We start from the raw sequence: 19,668 nt of genomic DNA on the forward strand, positions 1-19,668 counted from the left end.
GAAGATTTCATGGTATATTTATTGCATTTACATCGTTGCTTAGTTTTACAAATACATTGAGGAGCCAGTCTTAACATACCCTTAACAGGTGCAGTTCTCAAATGCAGATGTGACATTTCAAGTTTATAACATTACGCCAGATGTTTTGTCCTCTCCCCCAAATAAAGTATAGAGTCCTCATTTAGTGACCACAAATTGGTACCAGTAATTAAGTGAGACAAGTCACTAAGTGAAGCTGCCACTGTGCTTATTTCAGCTTTCCTTTTGCAACCCGCGAGGATCATAAGTGCGAGAATTGGTCATAAAGTTATTTTTCCATCATTGTCATAACTGCAAACAGTTGCTAAATGAGGCAGTTGCTAAAACAAAGACTATCTGGATGATTTCTATGATTCTATAATAAAAGTTACCTGGTCAAGTCGCTGACGAAGCTTTCGGATCCCCGCTGTCCTTACATTTTCAGCTTTTCTGCCTTAAGATTTGTGGCTGTTTTCTGACTGCCGGCAGCCCTGATTTGTGAGCACTGATCAAAGTGGTTTGCACCCAAGGCCAGGGATCTGGAGACTGGCAGCTGGGAAATCTCAACAACTGTGACTGTTCAGTGCTGCCCAGCAGTCCCTGAACTTTTGACTTTCTTTACTGATTGGGTTTAGAACCTCAGCCAACTCCATAAAACTTTATCTCCATCAAACAATAATAATAATAAAAAAACCAACAGTAAAACAGCACAGACATAAATCTGAAAATGACTTTTCCTGTAACAAATTAAATGCCACGGGGCTCAATGCCCAAAGTACTCCCAAAGCATGGGAAAGCAGCTATGTTTTCAAAGACTTTGGGGACATCACTGGAGTGGGAAAGTTCTCGGGATACGGGGTGGGAATGCTCTTCCAGAGGCCAGGGGCTGGGACGGAAAAGAGACCCTTCCCAATTAGACTGTGCGGAAATGGACAGACTTACTTCAAGGTTGAAAGAAAAAGAAGAAACAGAATATTTTCAAACTTGGGACCTATTTTATCAATGGTTAGAGAAAAGATGTAGGGATTAGGAATTTAATTTGCATTAGTGAGTAAGATGCTTGAACAACACGCTTTTGTTGAATAATTCTTATTGAACTCTGTTAAAAATAATAATAATAAAACTTTAAAAAAAAAGAAAAGAAAGAAAAGGGATGCTTCCCAAGTCCCAACAAAATACAGGTAGTCCTTGACTTGACGACTACAAAGGAGCCTGTCCATTACGGTCATAAGTTGTGACAGTTATAAAGCAGGTCATCATGTGACTGATCTGATTTTACCTCTTTTTTTGGGTAGGTTGATAAGCAAATCACTCAGGTCATTAAGCAAACCCTTTGTTTGCTATGGGGTGTTTTTGCCCCCCCCCCAAAACACCTGCAAGTAAACAGCAGCTTTCGGCAAAAACGTGGTAAATCAGCCGTGGGACTTCAGGACACTGCAAACGGCCGTAAATGCAGGCTGGCTTGCCAAGTGCCTGGATTGTGCTCACGTGACCTGGGGATGGGGGGCTGTGGGAATTTCACAACTGGGTTGTAACTACTTTTGGGGGAGTCCACAGGAACCTAGAACAGGCAGGTTTCCCAAATCAAGGACCACCTCTACAGTTTAAGAGACACTCAATATTACACTTGTGTCCTGATGCTGTACACATCAATGTAAGTCACAGTGGTTCATCATCTTCTCCCATGACTCCCCCCCCCTCTTTTTTGGGAAGAGTTTGTTGTTACTCTTGTGTGGTGCTATCACAGCAGTCGGGCACTCTTAACGTAACTGAAGACAGCGCTGCAGACAATCCTCCATCTACAGCAAACTGAACGTGTCCATCCCAGTTTGCGATGATGGAGACTCCAGTTATTTGGTGAAACCAGCACCTCCTTGCTTGGACTTAACGTTCCCTTCGAGGGGATTGAAAATGTTATCCCAGTGAAGCATCTGAGCTTTAGTCAATTGCTGGATCAGGAACAGCTTGTCCCGACTCTCCTGGGGAGATACCAGACAGAAACCAGGTGAGCTCTCATTTAGACGTGTCCTCACTAACAATGGCTTAGCGGATAAACTGTTGTTGGCCTGGACTGCAGGCCAAACCAGCCAAACTCAAACTAACAACCCATCCGTCAACGTGGTGAGCCCAAATGAAATAAATCACATTGTGATGTCACAAAGCGTGAATCCAGCAAAAATACAAATAAACAGGGCTTAGAATCACTAGCCGACTAGATCTAAAATCTAACACGGTGGAAGATAAATTAATAAGATCTTCCAATACTTCTTCAACAGAAGACGCTGCTGTCAGAGATGACAGCCTCCCAAACTAATACATGCCCAAAATTGTACGAAGGTAATGCGACCCTAGATCAGGGGTCTTCAAACTTAGCCCTTTTATGACTTGTGGATTTCAACTCCCAGAATTCTGGGAGTTGAAGTCCACAAGTCATAAAAGGGCCAAGTTTGAAGACCCCTGCACTAGATCCAAAGTTTAAACATAAATTTGACATGTATAAAAATTTGTATGGTACTTCTATCTGTGCTTCCGGCAAAACAATAAGCAAAGCCACATCTCACTCAAGTGCATATCTGTTGAATAAAATTATGCATTCATTAAGAGCAAAGTAGAGGGACAGCATTAATAAATATCAGTAAGATTAAAACTTACCGTAGCTAATTGTTCCCTCAGTTGATTAATCACTCTTTTGTGTGCGCCAGCCAAGGCAACGAAACAAAACACAATAAAGCTATAAAACAAGGTGATTAAAAAAATACATAATGGGACACTGGTATGGAATAAGTTTGTAAAACACCATTTTCTGAAGAGAAGAGAGTAAATATGAGTGGTAATTATCACTGGTCATGGAGAATAATGTGGTTTTTCTATGTGGCCACTAACAGCTGACACCAGTTGATGGAACATTTCTCAAACAATCAAATCGATCAAGGATCATTGGGGTCTGCAGTAAGCCACAATGACACCAAAATGAAGTACATTATGAAGTCATGAATATATAAAGTAAAGGTTTCCCCTGCACAATAGTGTCTGATTCTAAGGCCTGGTGCTTATCTGTTTCTTAACCAAGGGAGCCAGCATTGTCTGAAGACACTTTCCTGTTCTGTTCCAGTCTATGTGAGTACTTGCTCAACTGCTTTACTCATGAGAAGAAACCCCTCTTTATGGAACCAGGCAGGACCCACAAGAAAAAAAAAATCCTTTCCTTTTATTTTTACACACCTAACTCAATGTCCAAGACTTCAGAGGCGAGCAACGCACTCCACAAAAACACAATCCTCAGCATGAACAGTTGCCTTCAGCAACCAGCATCTCCCACACCTTCCCCCTTTATAATCCAGCTGGGGAATGGCTTCTTAATGGCTTTTCATTTTCCTCTGGAGCCGCCCCACTGCCTTCCTCTGTCTTGCTCGCTTCTTCTCTCTGCGCATCTGCGCATCCGGGATTTGTCCCAGCTGTTCTTCATCACTGTCCAACTCAGGTTCCCAGCACAGCTGTATCTCAGCCTAAGCGTGAGTAGAGGGGCCAGGCTCCTCATCTGATTGTGAGTCTTGGTGGTCCTCAGAGCCTTCCTCTGACTCCAGTGTCCCTCCAGGCCCCCCCTTCTCTTCCTCTGAGTCTTCAAACTCAGCTGCCAGATCCCCTGGCTGGCAAGGAACCATAACATTTCCGTAGTTATGCGGCCCGCATGGCTATAAGCCAAAGGAGCACGGAATGCCATCACTTCCCCATCGAAGTGGTACCTATTTATCTCCTCGCATTCTCATGCTTTCCAACTGCTAGTTGGGCAGGAGTGAGGCAAGAAATGGGAGCTCATCCCCCCCCCATGTGTGAATCACACCCATGGGTCTGTCAGCAAAAACTCACCAGGTTACCATGAAGAAAGGCACGGCGAAAGTCTCAGAAGAAATGCCGTTCAGGATTCTTTGCAACATGAGGGGGAATTTCTGGATGGTGTGCCCAATAACGTCCCACGATCGGTTGAAATTCATGAAAGGTCCGCAGGCTTTAGAGGAAGGGATGCTGTTTGGAAGGGCACAGGTGAGAAAAATACAGCCTATGATCAAGCACCTGTATGTCCTAAATTGGATTTATTTGTGTGTTGGGTTATTTGTATCCTGCCTTTTATCCTTTTTACAAATAATTCAAGGTAGCCAATATATCCAACACACATTCCTCCTCCACTTTTCCCCACATCAACCCTGTGAGGTGGGTTGGACTGAGAAAGAGTGACTGGTGGAGAGTGAAACTAGAACTCCCCATGTCCTGGTGATTGGCCCCAAATCATCCGGCTGGCTTTCGTGGCTAAGGCAGGACTTGAACTCATGGTCTCTTGCTTTCTAGCCTGGTGCCTTAAGTTTGGCCACTAGATCAAACTGTGCCATCTATGATAAACACTACAGCAAATTATTACACTCAATGGCTGCTAGATGTAGACTACAGCCTTCAAGATCTCCAGCCTACCAATGCTGGAGATGTTGGTTGAGGTTCAACCTATGTGCAGGAATGTGCCTCAAGGAAGGCTACGTGGTTCCTCTACTTGGTCAAGCAGAGGACATGCTTTTGGGCTACTTCTCCCAAGAGCTACAACTGAGCCACGGGGCAAGGAACTCGACCACACTATGTGGGGTGATAACCCAAAGGCACGTTAAGGAACACCTGTCCACCAACAGGAAAGCAACTGACCGTGTCATGCTGAGTCCCAGAGGAATGAATGCCAAAAGGAGACCAATCAGGAGCACCACCAAGAAGAAGAAGTTGGAACTGGAGGCTCTAAAAGGCCGAGCTGAAGGTTTACAGGTGTGCATCAAGCTTAGCTGGAAAGTGAAAAAAGAGATTTGGTAACTTCTGTTCATGCTCCCTTTGCACTGTCTGCAATTCGCTAGTCAGAAGTTGAGAGCTGCTCCCGAAGCAACTCAGGAGACAAAACACGGACGGATTTTTTTTTTTTAACTTTATGGAAAGGCATCTACAGGTAGTCCTCACTTTATGACCGCAACTGAGCCCCAAAATTTCTGTTGCTCAGTGAGATATTTGTTAAGGGAATTCTGCCTCGTTTTACGACCTTTCCTGCTGTTAAGCGATTCCCTGCAGTTGTTCAGTTAGTAACATGGTTGCTAAGTCAACCTGGCTTCCCCGTGGACTTTGCTTGTCCGGAGGTCGCAAAGGGTGATCCTATGACACTGCAACCGTCGTAAATACGAGTCAGTTGCCGAACGTCTAAATTTTCATCACCTGACTGTTGGGATGCCGGAAAGGTTGAAAGCCTGAAAAGGGTTCCTAAATCGCTTTTTCAAGTGCCGTTGTCACTTCAAACGGTCACTAAATGAAGTGCTGCGTATCGAGGACTACCTGTACTTCTCTAAATATTCACACCGGATCCAGGATGGAGAAGGGCAGTACCTTCTAGACCAGGGGTAGGCAACCTTGGCTCTTTTATGACTCGTGGACTTCAACTCCCAGAATTCCTGAGCCAGCCTGGCTCAGCTTGGAAACCTCTCCCTTTCCCCTCAGCGTGGCTGGCTCAGGAATTCTGGGAGTTGAAGTCCATGAGTCATAAAAGAGCCAAGGTTGCCTATCCCTGGCCTAGACAATTTTAAGGCACAAAAAAAGACCATCCAGTTACCTTTTTAACGTAAAAGACAATGAAATATTTTACGGCTGCAATTGCTGGGAGGAGAGGGCAGTAGAAGGTTCCGATCCAGCAGATGGTTTGTCCATAAACTATTTCCAAGACGTTGTCCGGGATGGCAAAGTCCTGCAGCCCAGGCCACTGGAAGGCCTTGACGGGACAATGGGTAACAATTAACCTAAGAGCAGAAAGAATGCATTGGCTTTTAACCCTGACCGTGTCTCCAGAGAAACCCAAAAGTTCACCCCATAGGAGCTTAATAACCAGGTTAGCTAGGGGTGGGGAGCACTATCATTAATGGAACTAGATGTCAGGAAAAACTGATTTATAGCTACTGCAGAAAAAGCCGACTTAATATGAAATTCCAGAAGGATCTCTTGTAAAAGGTAGAAATGGCACTGCAATGGCCAAGGTGGTTGAACAAAAAAAAAAAAAAAAAGTTCACAGTCAATTTCAACTTCTCGCAGGAAAAAAAAGATTTGCAAAGTTGAAATTGATTGAACTTTTTAGTCCCACCCAGTCTGCCGTTACCACGGCAGCCACGCCTACCCAATTGGCCATGCCCACCCAATGAGCCACACCCACCCGGCACGTGATGATGCATAAGTGGGTTTTGGGTTGCAGTTTGGGCACTCGGACTCTTAAAGGTTCGCCATCATTGGTATAGATGGTTTCCTGACTAAGCAGGGGGTTGGACTAGATGACCTCCAAGGTCCCTTCCAACTTTATTATTATTATTAAGATTGGGTGGGTTTGTATGCTGTGTTCTCCTGACTAGGAAAGCTTGGGAGGCATTGTCATTATTAACAATGAGGTATTGGAAAAAGCAAGAGGAAAGTTCCTCTTTGTTCCAACAGAGGGTTGAGAGCAATTATCTAATCTTGAACCTGAAGGTGAGATAGAAGTAAGATTGTGACTTTACAAACGGTGGTAAGTAAAAAGTAAAAGCTTCTGATGAGTTTATTCCTTCATTCAATTCTTAAATTTGTCTTTATTCAATGTCTGGGCTGCCCATCTCACTATCAGCGACTCTCCAGTTTGAACTGTGAAAGGTTATAGATCCTCTATCCCAAACAAGCCACTTTGACCCCTCCCAGGAATTTTATACTCACTTCCTAGGAAAGTCAATGAAGACTATAATAGCACAGATGATGATCAAGTCAAAGATCATCAGTTTATACATTTCCTGGCCAACTCGAGATTCCCAGCACTGAAAGAAGAGACAAGAGGATTCCCGGATTATATGTAGCAATGGTTAAAAAAATCACCAAAGCAGCATAAAACAAAAAGTTTAAGCTATTATCATCTTAGCAATTATTTATATCGAGGCAAAGCACCTCAGTGAGGGAGATGAACCTCTTCACCGTTGAGTGTTGTTCAAGGAGAGCCAGCAGAGACAGACAGTTTTGGTTCACGTACCTTATTTTATGACTCGTTTTCACTGCGTAGGTAAATCTACTTACTGGATAAAGGCTGTAATTATATCCACACATCTTGCACTTGTCAGCACAGGACGTGATCCGAGTCCACAGCGAAAACAAAAGGACGACGATGTTGGCCAAGCGTACAAAGACACACCTTCAAGACACAATGGAGGTACAGGAAGGGTTATCGCACTGCTAAGTGGTTTGTTCTCTGTTTATATATAGTGGCTTGCCCTGCCAATGTTGGTGGGGTGGTTCCTTGAATATAAACAGATTATATAAACAAAGACCAAAACCCCACCATCTTCTAACATCAGTTGGGTAATGAAACGTTTGCAAGAAAACTACGAAGCTCGGAGATCACCAAGGACCTCATGATTTCCTCCTCCTCCTCCTTTTCCTCCTGCCTCCATAAACTCCATTCCCTTCTAGCACTGATGATGTTACCTAGTTGGGTAATGAAATGTCTGCAAGAAAACTACAAAGCTCGGAGATCACCAAGGACCCCATAGTTTCCTCCTCCTCCTCCTCGAGCACTGATGATGTTACCTAGTTGGGTAATGAAGTGTTTGCAAGAAAACCAAGCTGAGAGAGGATGGAGGACCACCCAGTTCTACCCGGAGCTACACACATTCTCGTTTATTGGGACCACATGACCATCGGTCCCATTTCTTATGTGCAAAATTAAGCTCCTCTAATTATTTTCCTGCTGAAAACTGCTCCTTCTGAATCCTAGCTAATTTCAGGACCCACAAAAGGAGCTTAGGGGCTTTCCTGAGCTCTACAGACAGTCCCACCCACTCACCCCACGAGAAAAAAAAAGCAAGGGAAAGGCCACCCAGTTACCTGATCAGAGTTAACCATATCTCAAAGACGGGCGAATAGTCTTCGTATTTGATGAGAAATGAAAAAATCAGCGGGGCAAAAAAGTTGGCGAGCGTGATCACCATAGACGGTAAATACTGCACAAAGAGGTCGTCCAATTTGACCTTCTTTTCCTGCAGGGAAAAAAGTTACTTCGATTTGTTCCAAGATTCCTAGTTTACATACACACACAATGGCTGGATTCAACAAATCATTGTTAAAATAAGTCCTAGTTTAGCCCAATTTGTGAAGCAGCTATCCTTCTAAGCCTATTTTTTTTTTCCCCCAGAGCTGTTGAGAAAATACAACTGACTGCAAGAATAAAATGACATAGGCTTTCCTGGAGATAAGTTAGGATCAGAACATAGTTTCAAACATTGCTTGCTACTTACGGGGAAAGCGTGTTCTTGTGAATAGACAGTTACTCTATAGATGGAATAAAAGCAAGCTGCCAGGACAGCTAAAACGACACAGTTTAAGAAGATCCTCAAAGAATAAATACGCATTTTCTCTTTGAGGCCTCTGCCTGCTGCCCTCTGCCTTGATCTTTCATCTTGCAGATCTGCCTGTGAACAGATATATATTTATAGGTTAAATATATATAAATATATAAATCAAACAATCAATCGAAATAATTTTTAAACAAATCTTTGGGTCCAAAAAAGAGACCACCATCATCTGAGACAAAGCATATTACTTATTTCTGGTGAGAAGACAAGAGAATTGTGTAATTTAACAATCAGGTATCCCTCCAGTTGACTAGTCTTTTTTTTTTTCTTTTCTTTTTTTCACATTTACTGCTGAGTTTTCTAACAGAACTTATGACAAATGCCAAGAGAAAACCCACACATATTTTTCTGGCGTTATTTTTCTCGTACGTATCGCACATTTATTCCGTTGTTCACTACTAGGGACATCTGGGAAGTAGAGCACGGTTCAGTACATTCTTAAGAAAAATATATATATATACATACTCTAAGTTCATAAAGTAAACTGCTGTGTTTCAGCCGCGCGGCGTTTACATCTGTAATGCAGAAATCCCAGCCAGCCAGAATTTTATTACAGTAGCTCTGAAACGGATCTTCGTTGTATATCAAGCTTCGCTTAAAACCTTCCACCGAGCTGTTAAGGGTTTGGGTTTTTTTTTAAAAAAAAAAAAAAGAAAAAAAGCACTGTTAGAGATTTCAGGACGCCGTGTAAAAAATCGACACAAACTTCCAGGCTAGCCGGGGAACTCTGGGAGTTGAAATCCACTCTCTTAAAAGTCACCATAATTGAGAACCCCTGCTATAAATAATAAAGTTACTGTACAAACAAATACTGGACAGATTAACGCTGTCTGAATAGCGAGATGTCAGATTTGGGGAACTGATATTACAAGTAGTCCTCGACTTACAGCCACAAACTGAGCCGAAAATGAGACGGTTGTTCAGTGAGATTTTGCCCCATTTTGCAATCTCTCTTGCCCCAATCAAGTAATTCACTATTTAAATTCCCTTATGACTTTGCTTGTCAGAAAGTCGCAAAAGGGAGTCACGTGGCCCCAGGACCAAGTAACCGTCAGAAATATGAACCAGTTGCCAATTGTTGTAATTCAAGGACTAGCTGTACCCTCATGTGGTCAGGCTATCTACCCGTGTCTTTTAAATTCTCTCTTAATCAAGGAGAGAAGCAACCTAGAACTAAGGAGAAACTTCCTGACAGTGAGAACAATTAACCAGTGGAACAGCCTGTCTCCAGAAGCGGTGAATGCTCCAACACTGGAAGTTTTTAAGAAGAGACTGGACAGCCATTTGTCCGAAATGGTGTAGGGTTTCCTGCCTGAGCAGGGGGTTGGACTAGATGACCTCCAAGGTCCCTTCCAACTTTATTATTATTATGATGATGATCATCGCACAGTCAGCCAGATGTTCAGATTGGATTTGGCATTTTGTTTACTTATCGAGTCCTTACCAAAGACCTGGGATAGGCAGATGTGGATGTTTGATGGTATTATTAGGAAGGCTGCCTTTTGCAATTGACTAATGGCAAATTTGTCAATGCCAATGGTGTTCAAGTGGTGCTCCAGTTGTTTTGGGATTGCACCCAAGGCACCTATTACTATTGGTACTACCCTTGCTTGCCTTTGCCCCAGTCTTTCTATTTCTATTTGTAGGTCTTTGTATTTTGTTAACTTCTCCAGTTCTTTCTTTCTTTCTTTCTTTCTTTCTTTCTTTCTTTCTTTCTTTCTTTCTTTCTTTCTTTCTTTCTTTCTTTCTTTCTTTCTTTCTCTTTCTTTCTTTCTTTCCTTCCTTCCTTCTTTCTTTCTTTCTCTTTCTTTCTTTCTTTCTTCTTTCTTTCTTTTCTTTTTCTTTCTTTCTCTCTCCCTTTCTTTCTTATTTTTTTTATTCATTACACATGAACCTCAATCAACTGAACATTCAAATTGGCTGGCGCTGATGGTTGTTGTTATTGTTATTATTATTAATAATAATAATAATGCACAAAGGCCTTTAGAGTTCTTCAACCGCCAACTTAGAAGGGTCGTTTCTATGGCCCTGGCTAGGCAAAGGGAAGCTCCATTTTCCCAGCGGGATTTACCGTTTGATAATCCAGACAAAGCTGACCGAAAGGTAAGCCAGCGTGATCAGCAAATACGCCAGGGGCACGTGGTATTCCAGCAGACCCAAAGGGACGTTGTCCACGGAGTAGTAGCCATAAAAGAGGCTTGTCATTTCAAGAAAACCCTGCAAACAAAATTCAACAAAGGAAGGTCAAGCTAGTTCATTCAGACTCGCCACGGGGAACGGTCATGCTTTAGAAAAGTGGCTGAACGCTCAACACAGCCATCTGAAACCATCAATGGTTATTAGGTTGCAGCCTATACAAGCCATTTTTGTTCCCCCTCTATCTTTGGCTCATTCAAAAATCCAACAGCAACAGACTGTTTGTGCAATGAATTAAGCCATAGTCTGATTTCTTAGCATGTTGTCCCAAAAAAAAAAAAAAAAAAAAAGCAACCGCTGGCTGCAAACATAGGGGCTAGTCAGTAGGACTGTATTACGTCTACCGACCAGCATATGCGCATAAAATCCATCTTAATTCTTATATACAACCACAATGAAGGATTCCAAGAGGCAAGGAGAAGTGATCTGTAAGCTAATGGCTTATAAACTAGGGTTAGTATAGCATGTTGTGCGAATCCAACGTGTGGCCACCCAGCTGCCTGCTGAAAACAGCAGGTTCTTTAGGATTCAGAAACTATAGGCTCAATCTAGGATGAAATGTCTAAAACGAATAAATAAAAGAGTTACAGAGAAAAAAAGATGTACACATTCACATCTTTCCAGCTTGCCAAGAACTCTAAGAAGATCAGCAATGGCCCACTGGCCGTACAGCATCTTCCTAGGATTTGGGGCCCTATGCCAAGATTGAAATTCTGTTTAGGAGCTTCTATCACCTTTCCATATTTTTCACTCTTAAGCACAAAGTATAAATTCTTTTGTTTCTTAAATAAAAACAAAATAACACCTGGTCACAGCTTCAGATGGCAGACCATCTGCCAGAGGCATTTTTTTTTAATAAGATAGGGTCCCTAGCAAATTATACTTCAGGATGATCTCGAATTAAAAAAAAATGGGGTTGCAGAGAAGTGATCTATCTTTTGCAATTTATCTACGAGAACACTGCTTGTGGTGTGCTGTCGTTGCCCCATGCCTTTAGCAGGTGTTAAGATTAGGGAGCTGGTGTCATCCTCTTTATCTTAAGGACTTCAGGTGGGAATAAAGATAAAAGATTCGCAAGTGAAGCCTGACGCAATTCACTTTTTCTAAGTGTATTCCTGCGGAGGAATTGACAAACAAATTTAGCCAGGTGGCTAAATACCCCTTTTGACATACTGTAGCGCAGCAATCGTGCGTTAATTTCTGAAAGCAATAAAATAAAATAAAATAAAAATCAGGAGTCTTGATTGCATCTTTTCCGAGTCACACCGTTTACTGTTAAAATGTTTTATGAGCTGCAAGTGTCTGTTGGCTAATTTTGCAAACTGGTTACAGAGAAAAGACACTACTGATTTTTTTTCTCCTCTTATTTGTGGAAAGGGAAAAAGGATTCCCGATCACTGTTCTCCCATTATCTTAGCATGGCAAGACACTTAGCTAAGAGTGGTTCATTAACTAAGTCCCAGTATGGCTTAATGTCTATTCCTGTGAGCCAGACTGAAGGAGGTCAAAGAATGTTGCAGAGATGGGGAAAAGAATCGGGGCTAGTCCCAGCCTCAAGCAAAACCGGTCTCTCTTTGTTTTAGCAATAGAGGTAGAGGTAGAATTTTTTTTTCAACCCTGGAAATGAAAGGGAAAACACATCTAGATATGCTATCACAGTGGTGGCGAACCTATGGCACATGTGCCAGAGGTGGCACTCAGAGCCCTCTCTGTGGGCACATGTGCCGCCACTGCCAGCGGCCAAAGGCCACCCCGAGCAGGGAAAGCCAGATCCCCATTGATGCCATAGCCCCAGTCCCAGCTAGGATTGCGTGCCTCCCCCCATCTATGCTGGGCCTTCCGCCCACCACCCCACATGCCAGAGACCCTCTGGATCTCCCCCAACCCTGCCCGGCCCCCACAGGCGTCCCCCATGAGCAACATCAAGGTGGCCATGCCCACCCCAGCCATGCCCACCCAGTCTGCCATGACAACTGCAGCCATGCCCATCCAGTGGGCCACGCCCATGCCCACCCCAGCCATGCCCACCCAGTCTGCCATGACAACTGCAGCCATGCCCATCCAGTGGGCCACGCCCACCCAGTTTGTCACGCCCCCATGCCCCCCTGAGGACACCACAATGCTAATGCAGCCCTGGCACTTTGTGATAAAGAAGTGGGTTTTGGGTTGTGGTTTGGGCACTCGGTCGCTAAAAGGTTCGCCATCACTGCTATCACACACAACTGGGAACAATAGGGAAGACTTGTGAAAAGGAATGGCTTTTTAATCAGAAGGGACTAGGAACTTGGCTAGAGAGAAGTTCCCTGAAGGTGGGCTCCAAGCACGAATCTGAAACCTCAGAAGACCAAAAACCTCTGGTTCCAGTGACCGACCCAGATTGGATCCAGGAACTTGTTTTAAAAAAAAAAAAGGCAAAAAGTTGTAGAAAATTTATAGTCAAGTACTCACTGTGCCAGATAGCAGATCTATAATATAACTGTAGAAGTAGACCAGTCCCTTGGTGTTGCTGATTGCATAAACGGTGCACTCTGGATCTAAAGAACAACATGTGGAGCAAAAACAGAAACGTTAGAAGGAACAAAAAAACTTGAATATTCTGCCCAAAAGCTTTTATCGAGCGTAGCCCGTTTCTCCACAGTCAAGTATAGGCAGTCCTCGACTTATGACAATTGGGATCGGAATTTCCGTTGCTGACCGTTAAGTGAGCTACCCTCAATTTTATTCTCTTTTTAAGCAAATCACTGAAGTTCTTAAGAGAATCTGGCTTCCCCACTAATTTTGCTTCGTTGGAAGCTGGCTGGGAAGGTCGCAAACGGGGATCACGTGACCTGGGACGCTGCAACCTTCAGATTTGATCACATGGGAGATGCTGTGATGGTTGTAATGCGAGGACCAATCCTAAGTCATTTTTTATGGCTGTTCTTAAATTCAAATGGTCGCTAAATGGATGGTTGTAAATTGAGGACTACTGCTGATCGTGTGCTGGAAAGGGGTTCAGACGGTGGTGGGATTCAGCCGGTTCGCACCAGTTCAGCAGAACCGGTGGCTAATTCTTTGTTGTTCAGGCCCAGACTGGACTTCCGGAAGCGGCATCCATGCAGAGAACCGGTTGTTCACCTATTTGAATCCCACCACAGGGTTCAGAGAAGGTTGAGTTACCTGTTTCTGGGAGAACTTTCACGTAGCTGCCATTAACAACTCCGTGTCTAACGAGAGCAGTGGGAAGGGTGATAAAGCTGAACTGGAGAAGGAAAATGACAACATTTAACACCACCAGGAAGCGCAAGAAAGAGAAGTAGGACTTGATCCCAGTGCCAAATTTCTCTATGGGAAAGAGAGAGAAATATTTTAGCTTTGCACAAATTAATCATTTAATGACAGCGTTCAGTAGGAAGGCAGTCAACCGGTCACTTCACGTGACTCACAGCCCCCTTAGTTGATTTGCCTTCTGGGGCAGCTTTGTCTGCCAATTGTGGCCTGCCCCATCACGGTTTGTGCCTTAACCTAACTCCATGAACCAATTGATTATGGTTAATTAAATAAATTTTGGTCAAACAAGCCCTGTTTTAGGGTTGTTTCTTCTAAATGACACCCATAAAATAAAATATAATTCACTGGGGCACCCAGATTTTAGGATGTTCTTTCTGGAGATACTCAAGAGACATCATTAATCTTTTGTGCTGAGTTAACTACACTTTTATTGTCGTCTTTTAATAAAAAAGCAATCTTTTGCGTGTGAAATGATCACTTATTCCTATTTTGGGGAGAGGCCCCTTGCGTTATTCCATATTCAACATCCAAATAGGATGATAGTAAACGATCTGGGAAATCTTCCTTCAGATACCAAAACATCTTCCCAGTATTCATAAAAGAGAATATTTGTAGCTCAGCGTTGAACTGTGGAGTTCTTGGTGCTCTCTGAGCTTGGTTGTTTTGTTTTTTTTGCAGACATTTCATTACCAAACGAGGTAACATCATCAGTACTATTTAGCTAAGACTGCAAGGAAATAACCTCAGAGAGCAACAAGGACCCCACGTATCTTTCTATATGGCAACATCTGCCAGCTAAGAAGCAATGTAACAAAGTGCAAAAGCCATAAATAAGACTTACCCTCAATGCTATGGATGTCGTATCTCCACAATTCCAGATAAGAGATTAATTCTTTGATATTCTCCATAATTCTTTTTAGTGATTTATTAGTTGCTTTCTTCCATTGATTCCACCTTGACTGGGCTTGGATGTGTTTTTCCTCAAGCTCCCTGCTCAGAAAAACAAACATCTTACAGGCATCTCATCTTCACTTTGGAATGAGCAGAATACAGGTTAGGTAATTTTTACATTACGCTAAGCATAACTTGATTTCTTTGGTTTTTACAGGATTATGCAAATGCAGCAACAGCAGTTATTTTATCAAGATTTATGGCTCAGCCAGTTCCGAAAATCTCCCCAACTGTTTCTTTTCCATAAAGCATATTTTTAAAAAATACGGGGTACCATTCATATATGCTGCCAACTCCCCAATCGCAGTTTGCAACAAAATCATGATGTCTTAAAGCCCCCTTATGAGAATTATGAAACCTAAATATTAAAAGCTCTCTTAAAGCATGATGTGCGAATGCGTTCCTGAAATTTTCAGTGATTTGCTAGGCTGGCAAACACAGCCCATATGCCAGTGGTGGGATTCAAATAGGTGAACAACCGGTTCTCTGTGTGGATGATGCTTCCGGAAGTCCACTCTGGGCCTGGGCAACCAAAAATTAGCTACCGGTCCTGCCGAACTGGTGTGAACTGGCTGAATCCCATCACTGCCATATACCCTTTTTGTGGGAAACAGCTTGAAAGACAGCAGGCAGCTTTGGAAAATATGAATGCTCATCCTCCAAGCAAAGGCACATTTAAACAGAGCTGCAAGCTTCAAGCTGTGGATTACTCTTTTTTTACAAATGGCACTTAAGGTAAAGTTTTCCCCTGTCTAGCTGTCTATGGCACAGTGCTCATCTCTGTTTCCTAGCCAAGAGCGCCAGCGTTGTCCAAAGACACTGACTATCCGCTGGGGCACACACAGAGGGCTGCTATCTTCCCACTTAAGTGGTACCTATTTATCTACTCGCATCTGCTTGCTTTCAAAGTGCTAGGTCAGGGGTAGGCAACCTTGACTCTTTTATGACTCGTGGACTTCAACTCCCAGAAGTCCTGGCTGACGAATTCTGGGAGTTGAAGTCCACGAGTCATAAAAGAGCCAAGGTGGCCTACCCGTGCTAGGTGGACCAGAGCTGGGGAAGGAAGAATCGTCCATCTCGTTGTGCGGCACACAGTTCTGGAAGCCAGGCAGTCAGCTTTCCAACTGACAAGCTCAGCGTCTCTAACCACTGAGCCATGACGCCTTTTTAATGGCACTGAGATCTCCCCTATAATCCATTGCCAAATACCCAAATAGTTTTTTTATTTTTGTTTTAACCAATAGAAAGGGACCCCAGGCCAGTGGTGGGATTCAGCTGGTTCGCACCACTTCAGCAGAACCGGTAGCTAATTTTTTGTTGCCCAGGCCCAGAATGGACTTCCGGACATGGCATCCATGCAGAGAATATTTGAATCCCGCCATTGCCCAGGGCCCACTCCTTTCTACAGTTTGCAGTGTTTCCATTTAAACCTTAAACGTCTCTTCTCCGCGATTGGCAAGGCACATTCCCTCAGTGGACGTTCCGGGTTGACATTTCTTGATTCCGTTCCTTGGATGAGATTCCTGGTCTCTCCAGAAGCCGATCGCGCTAAACTGCGGAAGTTGCCTACGTTTCCGGTTACTAATCTTCTTCTCCGCATAGACTGGTAACTGGGCAGTTCTTGGAGGAAAGTTACCGCTGGCACATGGGGGTCAGGAAGAAAAACATCTGCCAGAAAAATCATAAATGACCTTTATCATTCGTAGCATGAGACCTTCCTCCAGGTGCTCAATTGCTCACCATGAAAAGGTCTGCTTTTTTTAGCTTGCTTTTCAATGACAACAGAGGTGCGCACACAACTGGGCTACATGTATAACATTTCATAGATACCGTGTATTTTTTTTTTAAAAAAAAACTCAAGCCCCATCATTGCAAGACATAAATAAACACCAATTACTGGTAGAATATCTGTAACTTAGGGTTGAACTGTGGGGTCCTTGGTGCTCTCTGAGCTTGGTGGTTTTCTTGCAGACGTTTAATGACTCAACTAGGCAACATCATCAGTGCACTAGTTGGGTAATGAAACATTGGCAAGGAAACCACCAAGCTCAGAGAGCACCAAGGACCTCACAAACTCCAATTATTTTAGATACACACCCCCCTCCCATGAAGAGTAAAAAGAAATCAAGAGAAACACTTGAGAAATTATTGAGGGGAGGACGAGAAAGATAGGTGACAAACCCAATTTGACCTGTGTCATTTTGCTACATAGAGAAGCTCATTGGCTGGTTTAAGCATGTTAAGCTAAGTTTGTTTAGTCACAATTTCTTGAACAAGCCCTACAGGTTTGCTTCACACAGAACAATGATTCACAAACTCACCATTATGGTTTAGCAGTAGGTCTAACTTTGACCAATTAAATGCCGGATGTCTAATGATATTTTTAAAGCTTTGTTCTCAGCATTTCCAAGGAATTCTAAAAAGTTTTGCATTTACCATGCTGATAATGCTAGCTGGAGCTTATCAAAGTTGGACTTCAAGTCCCTGGAGGGTACCTGGTCAGTTATCTTTACCAAAGATTATCTTTGTCATTGTTTAAACCCTTTCTTGCAACAGCTAAAGAGCAAGTGCCTGTCATTTTAGGACTCAGTTGCAAACACCCAGAGCATGAATCTCACCCAATTAGGTTTCAAAGAGGTAAGTATTAACTCTAATCATCGTGATTCGAATTTAGATTCCTAAGTCCTACCATGTAAATTCAGAATTAGAAATAAAAATTCTTTGCAGGGGAGCTAGACTCCAGGTGGCTCCAGAGCTCAAGCCTGAAACTAGGTTTGGAATGAAAGCCCACCAAGAAGTTGGGTTGGGGTGCAAGTCCACCAGGAATCTGGGTCAGGAATGGAAGACCACTGGGAACCTGAGTTGGGGATGGGAGACCACCAAGAACCTGGGTTGGGGATGGGAGACCAGCTGGAATCTGGGGTGGGAAACCACTGTGAATCTGAATTGGGGATGTGAGACCATCAAGAATCTGAATAGGGGATGGGAGACCACTAGAATCTGGGTTAAGAATGGGAGACCACTGGGAACCTGGTTTGGGAATGGGAGACCATCAAGAATCTGGATTGGGGATAGGAGACCACTGGGAATCTGGACTGGAAGCGAGAGAACACCAGCAGCCTGAATTGGGGATGGGAGACCACCAGGAATCTGAGTTGGGGATGGGAGACCACCAGGAGCTTGATTTGGAGATGGGAGACCACCAAGAATCTGGGTTGTGGTGGGAGATCCATGGGAACCTGGACTGGAAATGGGAGACCACCAGCAACCAGAATTGGGGATGGCAGACCACCAGGAATCTGATTTGGGGATGGAAGACCCCTGGGAACCTGGCTTGGGGATGGGAGACCATCAGGAATTTGAACTGGGGATGGAAGACCCCTGGGAACCTGGGTTGGGGATAGGAGACCACCAGAAACCTAAATGGGAGATAGGAGACCCCTGTGAACCTGAGTTGGGGGTGAAGACCACCAAAACTGGGGATGGGAGACCCATGGGGAAGGGCCAGGGCCTTCGATGCCTGCGACCCCCCCTCCCCTCAACCCAAGGGGGCTCCTTCTGAGGAAAGTGCCGCCTCCCTCGAGCCTCCCAAGCCTCCCTCCCGCCCCCTCCCGGCAGCCCCGACCCACCGCCGCTGCTGCCCGGGTTCTCCGAGCCCCGCCGCCCGCTCATGGCCTCCGCCAGCCGGCTCCCGCCGCGCCTCCCCGCGCTTTCCTGCCGGCCCGGCCCGGCCTAGCTCCTCCACCCCCGCCGCTGCCGCCGCCGCCGCGCTTCCGGGCCGGGGAGGCCTTCGGGGCGGGGCGGGGCGGGGCGGATCCGTCTCGGGGTTCGGGCCCTGGGCCAGGCCGGGGGTCCTGGTTGGGCCCCTTCCTTTCCCCCTTTTTTCGTCTGGAAATTCTTTTTATTTCTCGTCCCCATGAATAAATAGACCCCTCTTCTAGACACGCGACGTTATTCCGTGATAAATGGCATTCTCTGCTATTAATCTGATTTTTTAAAAAACTTTCCCATGAATAGAATAGAATAGAATAGAATAGAATAGAATAATATGGGAATTAGAATAGAATAGAATAGAATAGAATAGAATAGAATATGGGAATTAGAATAGAATAGAATAGAATAGAATAGAATAGAATAGAATAGAATAGAATAGAGCAGAGCTGGAAGGGACCTTGGAGGTCTTCTAGTCCAGCCCCCTCCCCAGGCAGGAGACCCTATATCATTTCAGACAAGATTATAGTCCATTTCTTCGTGACATGAAATCCTTTTTTTCCTCCTCAGTAAAATCAATTTTGTTTATTTTTTTGTATTTTTTTTGTTAAATTTATTTGTCACCCATCTCACCGTGGGGAATTATTTATTTGGCTTTTTTTCTGTTTTATTTCGCTTCACCTTTTGAGGAATAAGATCTTGTGGAAATTCAACTTCCTTTCATTCAATGATCTGGTTAATAGCATTTTTTTTCTTAAGTAAATTAGAGGTGTTTTAAGTCAAGGCATGCCTTTCTCTTCTTTGAACTTATTTTTTTTTACCTTCTCAGTTTAATGTCTTTTTTTCCCTCTGCAAATTCAGTTTTATTTTTCTTGATTGTTAGATGAAGGGAAAACCTTTTCTGTAAATTCTGGTTTATTTCATGGTGAATGAAAATCTCATTTCTACATTTGATCTTTTTTAATCTGATGACTGCCATCTCCTATCTGAATTTGATACTGTTCCCTTTCCTCCTACAGATGAAAGCCTTTTTCATCTGTAAATTCGATTTACAGTTTATTAACATTTATTATTCCCTTTCTGCTACTGAATG

General features: G+C 43.7%; 1 protein-coding gene across 2 annotated transcripts; it reads right to left on the reverse strand.

Moving 5' to 3' along the window:
- Position 1: 1 nt before the first annotated feature.
- TMC7 (transmembrane channel like 7) lies at positions 2-18,633 on the reverse strand. 2 transcript variants are annotated; one of them, XM_039360273.1, is made up of 16 exons: positions 18,494-18,633; positions 16,295-16,532; positions 14,755-14,903; positions 13,803-13,967; positions 13,092-13,177; positions 10,519-10,664; positions 8,913-9,060; positions 8,331-8,504; positions 7,921-8,072; positions 7,114-7,228; positions 6,763-6,860; positions 5,645-5,828; positions 4,705-4,835; positions 3,886-4,041; positions 2,671-2,749; positions 2-1,997 (listed from the first exon to the last, which is right to left on the reverse strand). In XM_039360273.1, the coding sequence occupies exons 1-16, from the start codon at positions 18,534-18,536 to the stop codon at positions 1,869-1,871; spliced, it is 2,193 nt and encodes a 730-aa protein (XP_039216207.1). In that variant the 5' UTR covers positions 18,537-18,633; the 3' UTR covers positions 2-1,868. The 2 variants fall into 2 exon arrangements, with proteins under 2 accessions (XP_039216207.1, XP_039216208.1); XM_039360274.1 differs by lacking the exons at positions 16,295-16,532; positions 18,494-18,633 and having other exon boundaries at positions 13,803-13,884; positions 14,755-14,896.
- Between the last annotated feature and the right edge of the window lie 1,035 nt (positions 18,634-19,668).

Source organism: Crotalus tigris, unplaced genomic scaffold (assembly GCF_016545835.1).
Source record: "Crotalus tigris isolate CLP2741 ecotype Arizona unplaced genomic scaffold, ASM1654583v1 scf7180000019173.45859301935:6455823, whole genome shotgun sequence".
Lineage (NCBI taxonomy): Eukaryota > Metazoa > Chordata > Lepidosauria > Squamata > Viperidae > Crotalus > Crotalus tigris.